General features: G+C 54.1%; 1 protein-coding gene across 16 annotated transcripts in view; it reads right to left on the bottom strand.

The window, feature by feature from the left end:
• PTPRU (protein tyrosine phosphatase receptor type U) overlaps positions 1-21971 on the bottom strand; it is a 321138-nt gene that overhangs the window by 71161 nt on the left and 228006 nt on the right. For all 16 annotated transcript variants that reach the window (XM_073317468.2, XM_073317470.2, XM_073317476.2 and 13 more), the window contains exons 13-14: positions 21561-21597; positions 14377-14515 (exon numbers count right to left, since the gene is read on the bottom strand). In XM_073317468.2, the coding sequence (XP_073173569.2) occupies positions 14377-14515; positions 21561-21597 (176 nt within the window). The remainder of the gene's footprint in view (positions 1-14376; positions 14516-21560; positions 21598-21971) is intronic.

The raw sequence follows: 21971 nt of genomic DNA, 5'->3' as shown, positions 1-21971 counted from the left end.
TTATTTTTTTTTCTTCCTTCTGCTTATCTGCTCTGAAACAGAGACAGAAGCAGGAGATGGGAGATGAATCCGCAGTCTGGCGTGCTAGGAGAAAAAAAACAACTCTGAGCCGAGGGAAGGGCAGGGGGGAACAACCCACATCAGGCAAGAAGAGGTCCAATTTCTCTTGGACAGATATCAGTGAAAGCACAGAGCTCTGGCTGGATAAAGCAGCAGGGAGAAAAATATCCATGAGAAAGGCTGTGAGGGCCCTTTGAATACCAAGCAAGGTGCAGCGGAGCCAGGTCGCAGAAAGGATGCATCGCCTTTGTGTCTACAGCCTGCATCTTCCTCTGGGGCTTCTGGCTGGAATGTGAAAATGGGGAGACAGAAAGTGGGGAAGGCCAGGCCAAGGAAAGCCAGATTCCATGGTGGCAGGTCAGCTTGTTGTTGCTTCAGCTCCTTTGGTCCCGTTGGCAATAGAGAGTGAATGTGGCTTTCCAAATGGTCTGGCTGATCGTGGCCGAGGAGACCAAGCTCCATTGCACCACCAGGACTTGTGTTAACATCTCCAGCATTGCTCCCCAGGGGCTTGATCCTGCCAGGGGCTGAGCCACTGGAGCCAATGTGAGCCAACCATGCTCAGCACCTCCAGGAATTGCTCCCCACTCTCCAGAATCAGGCCTATAGCTCTTCAGACGGTAACCTCATTGGGGCAGGCAGGCTGGCTTTGTGCCTGTCTGCACAGCACCCAGCACACTGGGTCCGTGGTCTTAATAATGGGCACGGGGTGAGAAAGCATCGACCTGGCAGGATGCAGCGCAGGCTGGTGTGGACACACACAAAGGCTGGGAACTGCTGATACAGGCAGAGTGTGATCCAGTGCTCACTCACAAGATGTCCCACTCAGGAGCCCAGACACAGACCAGCAGGGGTTCTTGGACAGGTCAGGATGGAAGTGCAGAAGCGGAGCTGGGGCTAGGGGGTGAGGTCTGGAATAGCAGGGAGGCTGCAGGCCAGGCATTGGCGGAGCTGTGTGGGGAGCCCAGGACTTGCAGACCAGGAGGGGCATTGACTGGCAGAGCTATGGGGAAGTGGAACTCACTCTGCTCCATCCATGACTAACAGCCTGTCACTGCCACAAAAAGGCTAAGAGGTTGCACAGGGCCTGTGACCCCAAACCCGTCCTCTGTCCCCATCTCTGGTCCTCCCCGCACTTCACCCAGTAATATGACTTCTTAGAGCCTGGATGATTGTATCAGCAAGCTATCAAAAGGGTGGGGGATACTGCAAGTGGGTGAGCACTTTGCCGAGCACCCCCCTTCTAGGGGTCATACAGCTTTTGGGGTGTGACGGAGATTTCACCAGACAGGAGCAGGGGCTTGACGTTTTTAACCCAAGCTGGTGCTTCCAACCCCCAGTCACACATCATCCAGGGCCAAACCACAACGCAAATAAGCCTTCCTGTTAACAGCACTCTGGGCCCCCAAAGTGCTGTGACAGACCAATAACCTGAGATTGTAGAACAGAGCCAGGGAGCAGGAGGGAGGGAGAGAGAGATTCAGCTGTCAGTTGGGGGGAGAGCACCTGGCAGACTGACTCCCCTGCTATAGCCCCTTAATGCTGGTCCCTTATCACCAAACGCTCACCTGGCATGCCTCCTGCTGCCAGCGAACGATGCGCGCCGGCCTCTGTCTTTGCTCAGGAAATAAAGAAAGGCTCTGACCAAGAATAGCAATGGCCAAACAGGGAGCTTGGTGACCTGTTCTAGCCACACTGAGAGGAACAGGCTGCGCTCAGCAGCTACCCAAGCCAAACCACCGTGCAGGTACACCACTTACAGGGACAGTAACAAGCTGGCTTTATAATAAAGCCTGATGATCCTGTGCCATCCCACCGGAGCCAAACCACCGACATACACTGGGCTGGGCTCGGAACCACATGGGGACTCACACCTGTGACTGAGTTCATGGTGAGGGTTCAGCTCAGGGGGTCCCTTGTTTGGACTCCTGAGAGAGGCAGGACAGAGCTGTGACATGCAGATCTGAACTGGACTCAGTCCTTGGCTCTGCAACAAACTCCTTATGTGGCCAAAGCAAGTAGCTTCGCTGCTCTGTGCCTTGGTGTCCCCATCTACAAAATGGGGATAATTTATTGATCCTAACAGATGCTTCCCTGCTCCACGGGGGGGCTGTGAGGACAGATTCTGTAATGCCTCAGCGTGCTCAGATACTACAGGGATTGTGAGAAGGTAGGGAGGCACCTAAGCAAATAGACAAGTAAAGATCATGGGGTGTTTGGGTCTGGGGTTCTGTTAATTAACTGACATAGGACCCACCTGCCGCAGGACCAGCCACACCCGAATGCCCAGCAGGGGTGGGCTACCCCTAACGGCCAAAGCTCACTGGAAACCGTGTGGATTCTTTGAAGAAGACAGGGCTGGCTGAACCGCGGGGAATGCTGCCACGGCACTTCGGGTGGCAGCATTCGCTGGCATACTCTGGCTACCTTCTCAGTAGGCACAAAGGCCATTCCTCATGAGCCAAGCGCTGCTGTGTGCTTGTTCCAGTGGAGCTGCAGCAGAGTCACTGCCAACTGCGGAGGCTCAATGGGATGTGGGTAAATATTCCTTTGTCCACAAAGCCCTGCAGGGCTGCAAAGACAGCGACAGCCACCCAGAGATGCAGAGATAATGGGATTGCTGAGGGGACAGGGGGAATCCTCAGACACCCTCTTTGCCCCCCCCCCCATCTAGTGTCAGGATGGGATCACATCCCAGATCCTTTCCAGCATAGGTCAAATGCAGCTCCCTCCAGAGTCCACACACCCTGCCCTGAGTGGGGAGAAGGTCACCCCAGAGGCCCTCCCAGCGCCTGCTAGCTCTGAAAGAGGGGAATATGCTCACAAACAGTGATGAGCTGCCAAAATCTTAACTGGTTCCCTCCTCACCCCATGAGGGGGACGTGGCCCACCCCCACCCCCCTGGGACTCCTGCCCCATCCAACCCCCCGTGTTACTTGACGCCCCCCTGGACCCCTGCCCCATCCACCCCCCTCCCCTGTCCCCTGACTGCCCCCAGAACCAGGCAGGAGGGTCTCATGGGCCACCGTAGTGGGTGCCCACCCTGCCCCTAAGAGCCAGAGGGACATGCCAGGGGGCGAGGTGGGGAGACCCAGTGGTGCTTACCTGGGGCAGCTCCCAGGAAGCATCTGGCAGGTCCCTCTGGCTCCTAGGGGTGGGGTAGCATAGTTAGGAGGGGAGCAGGGGGAGCGACTGCTCCCCCCACTGATCACATCAAAAGTGGCGCCTTAGGCACCAACTCCGTGGATGCTCCGGGGCTGGAGCACCCATGGGAAAAATTTGGTGGGTGCAGAGCACCCACCGGCAGCTCCCCGCCCCACGCCCAGCCCCAGCTCACCTCCGCTCCACCTCCTCCCCTGAACACTCTGCTTCTCCGTGCCCCCCCCCACACACACAGACTCCCATGAATCCGCTGTTCAGCGGGAAGCCAAGGAGGGCTGAGAAGAAGGCGGCGGTTTCGTGCTCAGGCCCAGGGAGGTGGAGGTGAGCCCCCCGCCTCCCCCCAGGGTTACCTGCTGCGGTGCGGGCGGCCCTTCTCACCCTCCCCCCCCCCACCCCCCCCGGCCACAGCTCTCCTCCACCTCCCTGGGCCTGAGTGCGAAGCCGCAGCCTGCTTCTCAGCCCCCCGGCTTCCCGCGCGAACAGCTGATTCGCATGAAGTGGGGGGGGAGAGGGGGGAGGCGGAGAAGCAGAGCAGGGCGGCGTGTTCAGGGGAGGAGGCAGAGGCAGAGGCGAGCTGGGGCCAGGTGCAGGGCAGGGAGCTGCTGGTGGGTGCTCTGCACCCATCAAATTTTCCCCGTGGGTGCTCCAGCCCCGGAGTACCCACTGAGTCGGCGCCTAAGGCGCCACTTTTGGCCAGTTGTTAAATTTAGAAACCCTTTTAGAACCGGTTGTCCCTCACGGGACAACCGGTTCTAAAAGGGATTCTAAATTTAACAACCAGTTCTAGTGAACTGGTGTGAACCGGGTCCAGCTCACCACTGCTCACAAGCCAGTCTTGGGTTCCAAGCAGCTCAGGCCAAGCGGCAGGTCTAACACTCTTTGTAAACAAAGGCTTGCAGGAGGCTGGAGAACAGCACCAGCGATGGCTGTGAGCCTGGCTCTTCCCCAGAGTCAGATGCATTTGGAGATTCAGGTCTGAGGGTCCAGCCTGGCCCATAATAAAGCTGAGTCCAGGCCACACAAACTTCAGAGCCCAACCCAAACCCCCAGAAGCTATGGAGTTTGTTTTAATTGGAGGCATTCTTAGGTGCTCCCAAACTTCAGTGGATTCTTCTGTGTGCCCTTCCCTGCCAGGCAGGTCAGCATCAGACCCTACAAGTCTGGGAACTGAGCCCAAATCTCTGGCTACCCAGACTTGTGCCTTCCCTGTATGCCCGTCTCCCTCTCTGAGCTCTGTTGTGAGTTTCTCTCTCCTTATAACGCAGTGGTTCCCAAATTAGGGGCGCTGCTTGCTCAGGGAAAGCTCCTGGCAGGCCGGGCCGGTTTGTTTACCTGCCGCGTCCGCAGGTTCGGCTGATCGCTGCTCCCACTGGCTGCGGTTCACCGCTCCAGGCCAATGGGGGCGGCGGGAAAGGCGGTCAGCACATCCCTCGGCCCGCGCTGTTTCCTGCAGCCCCCACTGGCCGAAAATGGCAAACCGCGGCCAGTGGGAGCCGCAATCGGCTGAACCTGCGGACGCGGCAGGTAAACAAACCAGCCCGGCCCGCCAGGGGCTTTCCCTGAACAAGGGGCGTCCCTAGTTTGGGAATCACTGTTATAACAGCTGGCTCAGCCGCTTTACCTGAATTATTATATGGGGGTGGGGGGGCTATTCTTATCCAATTAACAAACTGCCTCATTTGGAAGCTGTTCATGGATTTGTTCCATGTGGTCTGCCTGAAACACTGTGCCATGCCACTCACTCCCAGCCCTCTTGGAAACCACATGCACCATCTCCGGGAACGTATCCTGGCGAGGAGTGGGAAGGAGAATGTTGCAGTTCCTTCTGTAGAGCACCAGGTATCCCAAGCTTGGGCCTGGCTGTTCGGGACTCATCCCACGAGTCCCCTGCATGGAAGTTCAACTCTCTTACCAAGTCTCACAGGGTATGTCTATTGTGCAGTCATGTGGTGTGATTGCACCTTGTGTAGACATAACAACCCAGCTAGCTCAGGTCCCAGAGCAATGAAGCCACATCGGCAAGGGCTTCAATACGGGCTGTACAAGCCTGCCCCGAACCCTGGGTAATTACTCATGAGGCTGCTGCAGCTTCATGGATGCAGGACCAGGGCTAGCTAGATGAAAGCTCGCTCAGGGATGTCTCTGTGAGCTGCAATCACACCCTGGGAATGCAGCGCAGACATCCCCAGAGACTTGGCGCAGTCATTTTGTCACACTATAAAGAACAAGAGACAGAGAGCGTGATTTCACGGGCTGATTTGCAAAATTCAAAATCAATTTCTATTTAGAAATAAAAAAAGCCAGCAGACGTTGAGAAGTGATTAAATCTCTGCATCACTGAGCAGTAGTCTGAGAAACAAAACTGAGTCAGCACTGGAATGAAACCGTCCACAGGATTTCTGTGCCTTTTTTCTTAGATTTATATGCCCAGGGGTGGGGGTGTGTGTGTGTGTGTGTGTGTGTGTGTGGTTGATTGTTCTTTATTCAGCTCTTGTCCTACTGCATCTGTCTGTTTTTAGACACCTCCACACAAGAAAGACGTTGGCAAAGTGAAGGCAGTTCAGAGAACAGCATCAAAAATGGCCCGGAGACTAGAGTGAGAAGGGAAAAGAGGAACCTTATAGCTTGGCTAAGTACTAAGAAGTGGCTTGAAAACTGTCCCCCTGAAGGGCGACTGCCCAAGGAACAAGAGGAAATGGGCAGAGGGTAAAAGTAGGAGTAATGAGAAGAAACCAAGCAAAGGATAATTTAGGGACAATGTCAAGAGAGCGTTGGTGAGCTCAGCCAGTGGGTGGGATGGACACTGAAGGGAAGTGGTGGAAGCAGCATTGCTTGGGTCACTGAGGCCAAGACTGGACAAAGCCCTGGAGAACACAGTGAGGGGAGCAGAACCAGCCTTTGGCACTGGTCTAGATCGGGCTCGGTGGGTTCCTCCACCTCTGATCGTTTGGATTCCATGTGATATAAGTTCTGTCTACACTGCAGTCAGAGGTGTGGCTGCAGTACGTGTCGACACACCCGACCTAGCCCTCTGATCTAGCTAGCCCCGATAACAGCGGCAGTGAAGCCACAGCAGCACGGGCTGTACAAACCCACCAGAATCCTGGGGACGTACCCAAGTGCCTCGCCCTTGCTGCTGAGGCTTCCCTGCCGTTGTTATTGGCGCTAGCTAGAGCAAAACTAGCTTGGGTATGTTGACATGTGCTGCAGTCACACCTCTGATGGCGCTGGCGACAGACCCTTATGCACAAGAAGGCCCAGTCTCAGGTTGCAAGGCTCCATTTAGGCACCTAAAACAGCATTTTGGCCCCCAAGTTGAAAATGGGACACAGCAGACTCCAAGATTTTGTTCTATTCTGCCTGGCTCGGAACATCTGTGTTCTCCAGTGATGCGCCTGTCTCTTTCCTACCAGGGCAGATCTAGGCCAAGACCTCAGGCTGCAGGAGACTCTGAATAAAGAGATTCTGCCCTGCCCCTGCCCTGTGCTCCAAGGGGCCACCAGCCCGCTCCAGCGGCTGTGCAGAAGATGCTGTGGTTGGTTTAGTGACCCTGCATGGGCTGGGAGTCCCCTTCACTGAGGCCCTCCTGCCCCTGCTGCCGGCTCCGAACACAAGATCCTGTTTTCCCCTCCCGCATTAGGGACGCATGAGCACTGGCAGTGAACTGATGCCCCAGGGGAGGCGACCGAAGGCCATTGGGCTATCACCCCGTCTCCGTTCACCTTCCACATCAAAATCACACAGAGTGCTAGCTGCAGGGCGCATGACACCTGGGTGCCTGCCTTCTCCTGCTGGAGCATTTGGGCTTGAAGGTGGACATGCTGATAGGTGCTGGGAAACCCACTGGCTCTGGGGGGAGCAAGCTCTTTATGGCTCTGAGCAGCTCCTTGGTGCTAAAGTGGCTCTCTCTCTGCTTTGGCCTTAAAGAAGATCAAGACTAAAGGATTCCGATGGGGACTAATACACATGTGGTTGCTGCATCTGCCAGCTGTCTGACATCCCTGTTACACGCATGCTAATGCCCCTTCCGTTTCTGTATAATTATTTACGGAGAGCAGGAATGTGCACACAAACCCATCCGCTTCCCGACTGGTCCAGAAAGTGGGCAAACTCCTTCCAGTCACCTCCCCGCCCTCAGGCTTGAGAGCCCTTCGCACAGGGATCGGCCCCTACTGACCCCACCACGGTCTGGCTCTGGCTTGGAGTGAATGAAAATTCCACCCATCCAAGGACCCTGCTGGGAATAGCAGCTGCTCTGTTGCTGCTCCTTGGCAAGCAGCAGCCAGACCAGTGAAAACGCCACTCCCGGGGCCAAGCAGAAACCCCTCACCAGGTGAAGCTCTGGAGGATAAACTGCAGGGGGGTCCTTTTCACGCAGCTGATTTCTTGTCTGGCTAAGAAAAGGTCAGGAACTCTTGATGCTGGGAATTATGCTGCTCGAGCCAAGGACAGGGGGGAACATGCTAGATGTGGCCCCATAGGTCCATGCTTTCTCTCATTACAAGTCAGGCTGGTCTATGAAGCTCCTCGCATCCCTCTGCCATCCTGCCTGTTTGCCCTGGGGTGGGAGCTGATGGAATTTTAACTGTTTATGATACAGACAAATCGCCAAGTAGGAGATCTGACACAGACATAAAGGACTCCTCCTCCTCCACTGACTTTCCCTGCAATCCCTTTCCCCCCGGGGATGGTGGTTTGGGGGTGAGGAAGGCTGCCAGAGCCCCAAGCCTCCTCCAACACCTGCTCACACAGAACGGGTCAGATACCACAGAGCCGAGTGCAGTACGAATTCCAGCAGAGGTGACGTCCTGATACAAACTTGGGGCCTCGGCTTCCTCCATTCCCCTTCCTGCCCCATGGCGCCCATGGGACTGTGGCCTCTCAGCTGAGACCTCTGGCTGCCTGGAACCACCATTTGCAATGTCTCGCTGGACTATGGCTCAGGCCCTGTGCATCCCAGTGCAGAGGGGGGACCTCAGCCCTATCATCGGGAGCGATGTTACAAGACTGTGACCTCTCAATGTTGCTTTACAGTCAACGTGGCATCTTCTTTATAGCCAAGTCCCAACCTTTTGGAGAGACCATGGTGTAGGGCCAGCTGAGAGCTCTGGGGTGACAGAGATGGGGATCCTGACTTGCCCTCTGTATGCTTTGCAAAGTCAGCAATGAGGAATGACATTAATAATCCACTCCCAGTAAACAGACTCACAGTCCCTTGCTCTAACCACAGTACAATGCTGCCTCGCTGTAATCGCATAATCAAGTTGGGCCATTTCCAGCCCAAATCCAGGTTTTCTCACCCCCCCCCCTCCCCTCCACACACACACACACAAACCCACTCTCCTGCTGGTAATAGCTTATCTAAAGTGATCACTCTCCTTACAATGTGTATGATAATAAAGGTGGGCCATTTCCAGTACAAATCCAGGGTTTAACAAGAACGTCTGAGGGGGGTGGGGGGGTTAGGAAAAAACAAGGGGAAATAGGTTACCTTGCATAATGACTTAGCCACGCCCAGTCTCTATTCAAGCCTAAGTTAATTGTATCCAATTTGCAAATGAATTCCAATTCAACAGTTTCTCGCTGGAGTCTGGATTTGAAGTTTTTTTGTTGTAATATCGCAACTTTCATGTCTGTAATCACGTGACCAGAGAGATTGAAGTGTTCTCCGACTGGTTTATGAATGTTATAATTCTTGACATCTGATTTGTGTCCATTTATTCTTTTACGTAGAGACTGTCCAGTTTGACCAATGCACATGGCAGAGGGGCATTGCTGGCACATGATGGCATATATCACATTGGTGGATGTGCAGGTGAATGAACCTCTGATGGTGTGGCTGATGTTATTAGGCCCTGTGATGGTGTCCCCTGAATAGATATGTGGGCACAGTTGGCAACGGGCTTTGTTGCAAGGATACGGTCCTGGGTTAGTGGTTCTGTTGTGTGGTATGTGGTTGTTGGTGAGTATTTGCTTCAGGTTGCGGGGCTGTCTGTAGGCAAGGACTGGCCTGTCTCCCAAGATTTGTGAGAGTGTTGGGTCATCCTTCAGGATAGGTTGTAGATCCTTAATAATGCGTTGGGGGCTGAAGGTGACGGCTAATGGCGTTCTGTTATTTTCTTTGTTAGGCCTGTCCTGTAGTAGGAGACTTCTGGGAACTCTTCTGGCTCTATCAATCTGTTTCTTCACTTCCACAGGTGGGTATTGTAGTTGTAAGAATGCTTGATAGAGATCTTGTAGGTGTTTGTCTCTGTCTGAGGGGTTGGAGCAAATGCAGTTGTATTGCAGAGCTTGGCTGTAGACAATGGATCGTGTGGTGTGGTCAGGGTGAAAGATGGAGGCATGTAGGTAGGAATAGCGGTCAGTAGGTTTCCGGTATAGGGTGGTGTTTATGTGACCATCGTTTATTAGCACTGTAGTGTCCAGGAAGTGGATCTCTTGTGTGGACTGGACCAGGCTGGGTTAATGGTGGGATGGAAATTGTTGAAATCATGGTGGAATTCCTCAAGGGCTTCTTTTCTATGGGTCCAGATGATGAAGATGTCATCAATATAGCGCAAGTAGAGTAGGGGCATTAGGGGATGAGAGCTGAGGAAGCGTTGTTCTAAGTCAGCCATAAAAATGTTGGCATACTGTGGGGCCATGCGGGTACCCATAGCAGTGCTGCTGATTTGAAGGTATACATTGTCCGCAAATGTGAAATAGTTATGGGTAAGGACAAAGTCACAAAGTTCAGCCACCAGGTTTGCCGCGACATTATCGGGGATAGTGTTCCTGACGGCTTGTAGTCCATCTTTATGTGGAATGTTGGTGTAGAGGGCTTCTACATCCACAGTGACCAGGATGGTGTTATCAGGAAGATCACCGATGGATTGTAGTTTCCTCAGGAAGTCAGTGGTGTCTCGAAGGTAGCTGGGAGTGCTGGTGGCATAGCGCCTGAGGAGGGAGTCTACATAGCCAGACAATCCTGCTGTCAGGGTGCCAATGCCTGAGATTATGGGGCGCCCAGGATTTCCAGGTCTATGGATCTTGGGTAGTAGATAGAATATCCCAGGTCAGGGTTCCAGGGGTGTGTCTGTGCGGATTTGATCTTGTGCTTTTTCAGGGAGTTTCTTGAGCAAATGCTGTAGTTTCTTCTGGTAACTCTCAGTGGGATCAGAGGGTAATGGCTTGTAGAAAGTGGTGTTGGAGAGCTGCCGAGCAGCCTCTTATTCATATTCCGACCTATTCATCATGACAACAGCACCTCCTTTGTCAGCCTTTTTGATTATGATGTCAGAGTTGTTTCTGAGGCTGTGGATGGCATTGTGTTCTGCACGGCTGAGGTTATGGGGCAAGTGATGCTGCTCTTCCACAATTTCAGCCCGTGCACGTCGGCGGAAGCACTCTATGTAGAAGTCCAGTCTGCTGTTTCAACCTTCAGGCTCGTTCACCTGCACATCTACCAATGTGATATATGCCATCATGTGCCAGCAATGCCCCTCTGCCATGTACATTGGTCAAACTGGACAGTCTCTACGTAAAAGAATAAATGGACACAAATCAGATGTCAAGAATTATAACATTCATAAACCAGTCGGAGAACACTTCAATCTCTCTGGTCACGCGATTACAGACATAAAAGTTGCAATTCTTCAACAAAAAAACTTCAAATCCAGACTCCAGCGAGAAACTGTTGAATTGGAATTCATTTGCAAATTGGATACAATTAACTTAGGCTTGAATAGAGACTGGGAGTGGCAAAGTCATTATGCAAGGTAACCTATTTCCCCTTGTTTTTTCCTAACCCCCGCCCCCCCAACTCCCTCAGACGTTCTTGTTAAACCGTGGATTTGTGCTGGAAATGGCCCACCTTGATTATCATACACATTGTAAGGAGAGTGATCACTTTAGATAAGCTATTACCAGCAGGAGAGTGGGGTGGGAGGAGCTATTTTTTCATGCTTTGTGTGTATAAAAGATCTACACTTTCCACAGTATGCATCCGATGAAGTGAGCTGTAGCTCACGAAAGCTCATGCTCAAATAAACTGGTTAGTCTCTAAGGTGCCACAAGTCCTCCTTTTCTTTTTGCGAACACAGACTAACTACTCTGAAAAATGCCAGCAGCAGTGAAGTTACGTGAGGATGAGCTAGCTGCCTGAATACAGACCCAGGGTCCTGGGCTGCCGCAGCTTCACAAGTAGTGTTACTGGTGCTAGCTAGACCAAAGCTAGCCGGGTGCGTCTACACGGGCTGCCGTCACACCTCAGATTCCAGACATGATTTGCATCTGTGCAGCTTTTCAAGCCGGGCTTGTCTCTATCAAGGCTTATAGCAGCTTGGCCTGCCTGCATTAGAGAAATGAGTGAAGACAAGGCCTTAGCCTTTCCTGTGGGCCAGCTGAATGCAAAAGGCATGCTGGGATGCAGGGGGGCTGGAATGATTTATATAGTGGAGGTGCTGAGAGCCACTGAACCAAACTGTAAACCCTGCATATGATGGAAAGCACTTCAAGCCAGGGGGTGCGGCAGCACCCCAGCACCCCTAGTTCCAAGAGCTTAGCTCCGTCCCCATCTTGGGGAGCCTGTCTTCCCATCAGTTCTCCTCCCGGGGGACCCTCTTTTCCTACTAGCCAGCTTCTCCGTGCCTTTTGCCTACAGCGAAGGCACAAGCCAGAGCAGGACTGTCTGCAGCAAGGAGCTGCAAACATGCTGAGCTCTTTGAGGCGAGGAGAAGGACACCCAACTCCCCCGCCTTGAGACCAATCTGCAGCAAAAGCCCCGGGGTGCTCCAAAGAGAGACAGACAGCCCCACATGAGCTGCCTGCACGGAGACAAGATCAAGGAGCCTGCCCCAGCGCAGCTCAGCTGCACATGAGAACGGCACAGAGCTGCCATCGCGGTCACAGCTCGGGTCGCTCTCAGAGAGCTTTCCTGTGGGCCGCGGCTCATCATGGACCCTGCAGCCCAGGCGGGGGCAGGGGGGGGAGGGAGGGGAAAGGAGGTCAGTGTCTATCACTGTCTGTTTCATGTATAGTGCATTAGGTAGCAGCCTGCCTGGACAGGTGTGACTCCTCTGCTCTTTATGGAACATTGCCTCCTAGGCAAAGGAGCTGTTAGCAGCAGGCTTAATGCTGGCAGCCCGCTGGGAGAGGGATGGGGCACCGGTCAGCGCCGTCGTGGCAGAGCGTGCTGGAGAGTAGCAGCTAACGTGGGGCATTGAAGGGCAGGCGCACCGGTGCGCTGGGTTATTGCTGCCACACCAGCTACTAACGGAACGAGTTCACTAGTTCTCAGGTCTCATTCCACAGGCCAGGCTTAGCCATCCAGAAACCTAAGGGGAACAGTGAAAGGGTGGAGAAAAAAGGGACTGCCTGAAGCGGCAGCAAAGAGGGAGACCAACTCCCAGCATGTCCATCCCCTGGGGGAAGCAGATCCTGATCTGGGCAGGGTGCAGTGGGGCTGCACAGAATGTTCTGGGCACAGGTGCCGGCGCCAGGCTCTCGCTCCTTTCTGGCTGTCACTCTCACGGGGTCATTTGGTGTCGCCATCTGGTTGTTTTAACGCGCAGGGCAGGCAATGGGGAATCAGACCCCCCCGAGACTGTTAATACTCCCTAGGCACCTACATTAGCCTCTGACACAGTCACAAAATGCCCTGCCTCTGGCCCGCTCAGCCCACTCCCCTGAGCTTCTGCTTCTCCTGCGCGGTGTACAACCCTGCCCGGCCTCCTTGAAGGAAGCAGTGCTTTTATGCTGGCCGAGCTCGGACGTTGCTGTGAACTCTTACCTAGCATGGCTCTGGGACTGATGATATAGTGGGGATTGATCCTGCTTTGAGCAGGGGGTTGGGCTAGATGACCTCCTGAGGTCCCTTCCAGCCCTGTGTGACAGGGTCAGGCCAGATGACTACAAGAGAGTGGTCGAAGGTAGATACATTAGTTCCAGGTTAAGCAGGTCCCTTTTCCCCGGGTACGATAACAGGGACTATTCCAGAACACTCAGGAGCTTTCTAGAGCTAATTAAGGCAGACAGGCTAATTAGGACACCTGTAGTCAACTGGGAAGCTGCTAGAATTAATTAAGGCTAATCAGGACACCTGGCTTAAAAAGGCTGTCACTCCAGTTAGTGAGGTGTGCATAAGGAGCTGGGAGTGAGAGGATGTGCTGCTGGAGGACTGCGGAGTACCAGCGTTAACAGACACCAGGAAGAAGGTCCAGTGGTGAGGATAAAGAAGGTGTTGGGAGGAGGCCATGGGGAAGTAGCCCAGGGAGTTAGTTGTAGCTGTCGCACAGCTGTTCCAGGAGGCGCTCTAGACAGCTACAGTCCACAGGGCCCTAGGCTGGAACCCAGGGTAGAGGGCAGGCCTGGGTTCCCCCCAAACCTCCCAACTCTGGACCCAAAACAGGAGGTTCCACCAGAGGGGAAGGTCTCTGATCTGTTCCCCGACCCACATGGTGGATCAGCAGAAACTGCGGGGATTGTTCTTACTCTTTTTTTTCCCAGGCTGGCCAGTGATGACGTTATCTGAGTGAACAGCAGATTTGAGCCACTAGCAAAAGTGGCCAAACTGAGGGCTGCCATGAATCTCTGAGGCAAGCAAATTCGCCAATAAGTGCAGGACCCACCAAGGTAGAGGAGGAACTTTATCACATCTGATAGTCTATGATTCTGACTGCTTAAATACGAGTCTTGAGGGACACACTGACCCAATTCGCTCAGGAAACGGTCAAAACTAGGCAGCAGCGGGGCTGCAGGCCAGGACAGAGTGAATGGGCAGATCTGGGTGTGAGAGGCTGGAGTGGGAGGCAGGCCAGAAGAGAGGTGCACCAGCTAGCTGCAGTGGGGCACGACTGCACGAGCAGGGGGGCTGAGGGTCAGGACCGAGGGGCATCGGCAGAGCTGGGGGTGAAAGCAGAAAGGGCTTCACAGAGGATGCTAGTGCAGGCACAGGCCAGGATTTTGGCTCAGCCCAGTTGCAGGGGTGGATTTCGGTCCCCTCCCCGTCGCTGGCTCTGACCGATGCGGCTATCGCTGGTCTCTCACTGCCTGAGCACAGACATTCACCCAGGAAAGACAGAGGAGCCGTGCTGGGAGGAGTAGAAGGGCCCAGGGTGCGAGGGAGCTGCCAGCTGCAGCCCCAGCCTGGGAATGAGGAGGCAGCGATTTCCTTACCCTTTTCGAATGACGACAATGATCGCTCCAAGAAGGATAATCAAGACAACCAGCCCCCCAGCACAAATGCCCAGGATCAGGCCCATCTCCTCCGAGTGCTGGGACACCTCAAGGGGACGCTTGCTCTCTTTGCAGGCGGCTGGAGGAGAAAAGCACAGAGGAGAGGGTCAGAAGTCAGCTCCGACCTACTTTCTTGACAGCTGATTTTGGCAGATCCCTCCCCCCCTGCAAAAACTCCGCCACATGCACACAGACAGCAAGTGCACACATACGCAACACACCTCTCCCCCCACAAACGCAGCCAAAAGATCTCCCACGCGCACGCACATACAACACAACCTCACCCACCCGCTAAAACTCCCCCAATCAGATTTTATGAGCAAACGTACACGTGTGCATGTACACACACACTAAAGCTCTGCCACACACACATAACACGCACACGCACGCACACGCTCCCTCACATCCACACAGGTAACGTGTGTGCACGCACGCACACAGAACAGCTGCACTCATGCACCAGAGTGCGTGGGGACAGACAGACACACACTCACAGAGTGGTGCGCATTCAGAAAACACTGGGATAGGATTCCTGCTGCCTATGGCTTTGGAACCGGGACCCAGAGGGGGTGGGCTGAGTGCCCTTTGTAGCTAATAATGGAGTAGAAGGACTCTGGACCCTGCCCCTGACTTGGGGGTGCATCTCACCAGCGCTGTCCTACATGAGACACATCAAACAGCCTGTCCTCCCCCATCATTCGGAGCGGAGCTGTGCATGGAAGCCTCATTGCCAGAGAAGGAAACGTTCGCGCCCGTTTAATGTTCTACCAAACAAGCTGATCTAATCCCACATTAAATAAGGTTGTTTGATGTTCTGATCCAAACAAACAATCCAAGAAGTAACCCCAAAAAACTATCAAATAGCTGACTGTTGTCAGAGAGACCCTACTGCTCCTCCTCTCTTTGTCCCGCACCCAGGCCAGGCTAAGCCCATCACTGTCCCACAAATTAATTCATTGCCCGCAATCGTGCAGCTGTTGTGTTGATTTTGTAAAACTGTTCTGTCTCCTCTGTGGATCAATGACACAGCTGGGTCGCTGAGAGTCTTTGTTACTTGGGCAGAGTCGGCTCAGTGGGATTGGTCAGCTGAATCACATGGCATTGTTCCTGTTCCCAGACAGATGAACGTGGAAGCACTTTGGGTGCAAAGTCCCAGGCATGCAGCTTTAAGGTTTGTGTTCTGCAAATGCTCCTGTGTGTGTCTCTGGCGTTTGTTCTTGGTGAGTGTTTATGCTGGAAAAGCTCCCACACTTGAACATTAACAGAAAGCAAATCTGGACATGGCCAAACCCCTGGCACTTAAATCGCAGGGGCAGGGGTGGATTGGGTGGATGGGTCAAGTGGACGGATTATTTAGAAGCATGTGTAAGCGGGGGAATAGTCCCGTTCTCGTGGGGAAACTTTCCTGGCTTCTGCACTACCCCGGTGAAGTGGGCTAGCGAAAGGATCTGAGTCCTCGCTCCCACTTCCTCTACCCAGTGGCCTCCCTGCCCTTGAGGACTCCCCTTCCACTCTCCTGCCTGGCAGAGTCCTCGTAACCCCAACAAGGCTGGGCCCAGGATTCCTGGGGGGCCCGACCCCCAACCCTGCTGTGGTCACCTAGGACAGGGGCTAGGGTGTCCCCACTCCGGGGTACTCTCTCTGCACTGGGCACTTCTCTGACCCACTGACCATTACATACAAGTTAAAGCAAATGCAAGTTATTTAATCAACAATTAATTTTAAAAAGAATAAGGGAAAATGGGAAAGGTGAAAGGAAACACATCACCCCACTCTGTGGCAGGGAACATCACAAACAGTGTCTCTGGAATGTCAGGGCAGTTCACAGTTTGTTCCTTGTAAGTCCCAGGCCTTCTTCTCAGGCCCTGGCTGTGCTGCAGGGATGCTGTGGGTTGGACACTTGCTCAGGTGGTGGCCACACGCTCTCAGGCTGTAAGTGGTAGGACCCTTCTGCCCAGTGTCGCCCCCGCCCTTTTGGGGTTACGATCCAAGCCTGGCCTGCAGAGCCTCTTGGCTGAGGCGTCTCCCTGTGCTGGGCCCGCTGCCCAGGGTCCCCCGCAGTCTCCCCAGCTGCTCACCACACCCAGCTCCAGACGGCTCCAGCCCCAGCTCCACTCGGTCTCTGCACTGCTGCTGCTGCTCTGCCTCCAGCTCCCTGGGCTGCTTCTCTGGCCCCTCTGGCTCTGGTTGCTGCAGCTCTGCTCCCAGGACAGTTCTGCTCTGCAGGCTGCTTCTGTGACTGCTCCCAGCACTGACCTGCTTCCTGGGCTGCCTCTTTGGCCCCTCGGGCTCTGGTTGCTGCAGCTCTGCTCTCAGGGCAAGTCTGCTCTCTTTGGGCTGTGCCTCTGGCTTTGGGGCTGCAGCTCTGCTCCCAGGACAGGGTCTGCTCTCTCTGGGCTGCTTTTCTGGTCCCTCAGGATTTGGCACAGCTCTGCTCCCCGGCTTAGCTTGGGCCCCTGCTTGCTCCTTAGCTCGGCCCCACTCTGTCTGACCCAGGCAAATCCAGCTCATATGGAGGACGGGTCCTCCCTGGCCTCCTGACTCCCTGATTAGCCTGCTCGCCCTGTCATTCAGGCTGAGCTGGAGCATCGTTCTCTCCCCATTGTTCCTGGGGGCTGTCAGTCTCAGGGTCGTGATTCCCCATCGACCCTTCCCCCTTTTTAGTACTGGGAGCTAGCCAACCAAAACCCCCTCACTGAATGTTAGTAAGGGGACAACAGTCCCCTTACACATGGGTTGGGTGGAGGAGTTTGGTGAATAGATAAGGTGGACAGGTTAAGTAGAGGAATCAGGTGATCAGGTAGATGAACTGGGCAGATGCATTGGTTGGATGGATGAAGTGGATGGATTAGATAGATGGGTTGCGTGGAAGGATTAGGTGGATGGTTTGGATAGCTGGGTTGGGTGATTGGTTGGGTAGATGGGCTGGATAGATGGTCAGTTTATTGGTTGCACAGATGGATCGGGTGGATGGGCTGGGTAGATGGGTCGGGTTATTGGTTGGGTAGATCGGTTGGGTGGATTGGATGGGCTGGATAGATGGGTTGGGTGATTGGTTGAGTAGATAGTTGGGTGGATGGGCTGGATAGATGGGTCTGGTTATTGGTTGGCTGGATAGATGGGTCGGGTGGAAGGGCTGGATAGGCAGGCTGAATGAGTTGCTAAGGCAGGGGTGGGCAAACTTTTTGGCCCAAGGGCCACATCGGGGTTGCAAAACTGTATGGAGGGCCGGGTAGGGAAGGCTGTGCCTCCCCATCCGCCCCCTCCCACTTCCTGCCCCCTGACTGCCCCCCTCAGAACCTCTGACCCATCCAACCTCCCTGCTCTTTGTCCCCTGACACCTCCTCCTGGGATCCCTGCCCCTAACCACCCCCCAGTACTCCACCCCCTATCCAACCCCCCCCTGCTCCTTGTCCTCTGACCGCCCCCTCCTGGGACCCCGTCCCTAAAGGCCCCCCAAGGACCCCACCCCCTATCCAACCTCCCCTGCTCCCTGTCCCCTGACTGCCCCAACCCTTATCCACACCCCAGTCCCCTGACCACCCCCTCCCCCAGAATCTCCACCCCATCCAACTGCCCCCAGCTCCCTGTCTTCTGACTTCCCCTGGGACTCCCTGCCCCTTATCCAACCCCCTCCACCCCCTTACCATGCCGATCAGAGCAGCAGGAGCTCGCAGCCCCGCTGCCCAGCTGGAGCCAGCCATGTCGCTGCACTGCACGGCAGGAGTTTGCAGCCCCGCGGCCCAGAACGCTGGTGGTGCGCCGAGCTGGGACTGCGGGGGAGGGGGGACAGAGGAGGAGGGGCCAGGGGCTAGCCTCCCCAGCTGGGAACTCAGGGGCCAGGGAGGATAGTCCCGCGGGCTGGATGTGGCCCGCGGGCCATAGTTTGCCCACCTCTGTGCTAAGGTATACGAGTCAGATGGAGGGTTTGGTCAAGGGATCAGAAATCTGCAGAAGGTTTTTCTGCAGCATTCGCCCACCTTTCCATCCCCTACTGTCCCTCACGTGGAGGCACTCCCTGCATTTTGGCTATTGGCAGCTCCCATCACTTCATTTGAACTTTCTGCTCTCGGTCTAAATCTCCCAGAAATTTTTTCTCTCCAGTCTCCCTAACCTGGACAGACACGGCGGCACTTCAGCCGTCCCCAACCTCCTCTGATGTAGCTCTCACACCACATGGAGCGTGTGAGGCAGGGCCAGGACGCTCCCTGCTGCCTTCTCCTGGTGATGCTGGGGGTGTAACCTCCACAATGCATCACTCTCTGGCACAGCCCCGGGGTGCCTTGCTTCTGCTCTCCGGAGGACTCCTCGCCGCGCTCTCCCTCCTCCCCCTTGCTTAGTGTGCTTTAAAAGGATGCTATCAAAGTTAGCAGGCCAACAAACTGCCTGGGATCACGGGCAGAGCCAGGATCACGGGCAGAGCCAGCTTACATGCACGTAAGGCTCCCTTCTTGCCCTTCCTGCGGGGTGCCCATCTCCCCCAGCGTTGCGTGACAGCAGTTCAGAGGAATGAGAAGAGCCCTGTTCCAGGAAGCACTGCACTATGCAGCTAATGGCGAATTTCGTCCCCTTCCCACGCTTGCACCAAGCGGGGTTCATAAGCCATGAGAAGGATGCGAATGTGGAGAGCGGGGGCGTCCCTGCACGAGGAGCCCATGGAGCAGCAATAAACACCAGACCGCCGCTTCTCACTCTCTCGGGGAGCGCTCGCCTCCAGACACCTCTTCCAGCTGAATCAGTGTCAGGCCTGCGTGCGACACCCCCTCCCCCTCCCCACACAAACAGCCCACTCCAGTGCTGTCACCCAGGACGGTTTGCCTGCTGTGCATCTAATGAGGGTTTAACTCCTGCCTCTTATCGGGATGATTGCATTTTCATTGCACTTCTGTGGCTCCTGCCGCGCATTGGCAGGGGCAGAGGGTGCTGTACAAACACAGTTATAAGGACGAGGAGGATTATTAATAAACTGTTACGAAGCAGGCAGCCAAAGTGGAGGCAGGGGAATAGTGCCCCGCCCCTGGATGCAGTTATAAATCAGCCTGTAAATCGAGTCTCATTGAGAACACTACCTGAGAGTGCTGCTCACAGAATCCGAATACAGGACTAAGGCACAATGTGGGAATGAGGAGTGTCACAGCTGAGACTAATAACCCATCCTGGGCACTGCTAATCCCCAATCCTGGACATTGTTACTGTAGCCATCTCAGTTCCAGGAGCTGCAGTATCCATGCGGTCAGTACACCCCTCTCTGAGCCCGGGAGCTGCCCATCCTGTCCCAGGCAGTACACCCCTCTCTGAACCCGGGAGCTGCCAGGATCCAGGCCCAGGCAGTACACCCCTCTCTGAGCCCGGGAGCTGCCCAACCCCAATACTAGACAAGGATACATTCCCTGATCTTAGGAGCTACTCCAACCCCAGCTACTAACCCCTCCCCATTCAGACTCCAAGACTTGTCAATCCTCAATCCCACACACTAAACCTCTTCCCAATCCCAGCAGAGGCCACAAACCCGGCCGCCCTTGGACATCTCCCATCCTGAGCCCAGGTGCTGAGCCCTCACCTCGCCCCCAGTGCTCATGCAGGGTACCTCCTTTGCAGAGGCACCGCTGGTGGCTCAGCCGCAGGGAGAACAGAGTGGGTATGTTTTGTACTCAGTGCCCCGGGCCCCGGGTATTTATTCAGCAGAAAAAGAGGAAAGAAAGACAGGGTCTTAAGAAGAGAGGAAGGCCCCAGCATGGGCCAATGCTGACTGCTGCCTCCCCCTTCGCCTGCCTAACGACCATCCGGCTCACACTTCTCTCACCCGTCCAGAACCCTCCATTCCCACTACAATCCCCATATGCCTGGCTGGCTCAGGACGACTGAACGATAGCCCCAGGACATACCATCTTCCTCAACAAATCGCATCTCCCTTGCTGACCTTGCCAACCCAGACCAAACAAAGGGTCTTTCCTCCCATGGGCCAGGCCCACACATCCCACCTGAGGGCTAAGCCCCTAGTCGCTGGCTGGATCTTAGCTTGTCTTTGCATTGTTCCACACCAAGTTATGAATCCCCCTGCTCCTTTTTTAATATGCTACGCTAGCCGCACGCACATGTGTGCCCATTTTTCAATTCCCATCGAGCCAGGATTTTAGCTTATTTTATTACATATTTTTCCCCTTCCTTGAATCCAACAGGGAGCAAAATATATTCATCGAGCACAAGGAATTTTTATTAAATGCACGAGGCCCCAAAGTTCAATCCCCCTGAAAGAACAAAGCATTAAGTTATTTGTTGAAATTCCAAAAGCCAAAGAGCGAAGCTGAAATATTTCCTCAATCAATTTCACTCACAAGAGTGGCTCCCCATCACTGCCAGCAACACAATTACCCCGGTTAATATCACTCCTGGACTATATCAATGCCAAACATGTCCAGGGTTTATACCAGCCAAGATCAATTGCAATATTCACAGCTTTAAAGGGATGCTGGTCAGATGGCCTGAAATCTGATATGCTTGATTTTTTTCCTCCCACAAGACCCACATATCACTCCTTATATGATTTTTATTCCAAACCAAATGTTTTAATATGTTGCTTCAGAGGTGAAGCTTGGGCTTCAGGTTAGGGCACTTGCATGGGAACCAGAAGACTTGCCACAGGCTTACTGCATGATCTTGGACAAGTCACTTAGGCGCTCGGTGCCTCAGCTCCCTGCCTGTGAAAAGGGGGTAATATACTTCCTTTCTGCCCTAGCTGATCTGTTCAGAGTAGACGCTCTTCACACAGGGTCTCCCACCCAGCACAATGGGGTCCTGATCTTGAGCAGGGCCTCCAAGTGCTACCATAATAATAATTTTATTTTAAAAAATAACCACTGCCAGAAGCAAGAGCAACCCTACAACAATAAGCCAGAATGCACATCCCTCATGATCAACCCTACAATAATAAACCAGAAATGCACAACCTAGCCTTCATGAGCAACTGCACAACCACAAAGCATTCTTCACAGCCCGGAATTCAAGAGCAACCCTACAATAACAAACCCAAACAAGTGTGTGGAGTCCCAACCTCAGTGCAACAAAGAAATGGAAAAGCCAACCTGCTGAGCACAAGTGACTGGGAGGTACAATGGGAGTCTTACCTTTGCGGGCGATCCGAATGCAGTTCAGCCTGGTCTCCTGCAGAAAGAGAAAAGATTGGGAAGCTCAGAATCCAGCAGGAACATGGAAACGAGTTCATCTTCAATTGTTCTGCTTTCAGCGGGGAAACTAGGACAAAACTTGGCCAGTCAGTTTGCTGAGCCTTTTCACAATGAAGCAGTGGGACCCTTTTCACATGAACCACGGATATGCTGCTGGCTGATGCACCTGGCATACTCTGTACCAATGCTAATGGGTCTCCCTGATATGCCAAGATGTTCGGTGTTTAATTGTCGATCCATCAGCCTCCCCTACATTAGCCTCTCAGAGCCCAAGTGCAGGGAGTTCGACAATGCACTGGAGCCTCTAACCCATGCAGAAGGAAAGCCCTGAACTGAGCCCAAGGATGGGCT

The sequence above is a fragment of the Lepidochelys kempii genome, chromosome 19 (genome assembly GCF_965140285.1).
Source record: "Lepidochelys kempii isolate rLepKem1 chromosome 19, rLepKem1.hap1, whole genome shotgun sequence".
In the NCBI taxonomy this organism is placed as follows: domain Eukaryota; kingdom Metazoa; phylum Chordata; order Testudines; family Cheloniidae; genus Lepidochelys; species Lepidochelys kempii.
Note: the sequence above shows the minus strand (reverse complement) of the source record. Positions and strands in the feature narration are given on the sequence as shown.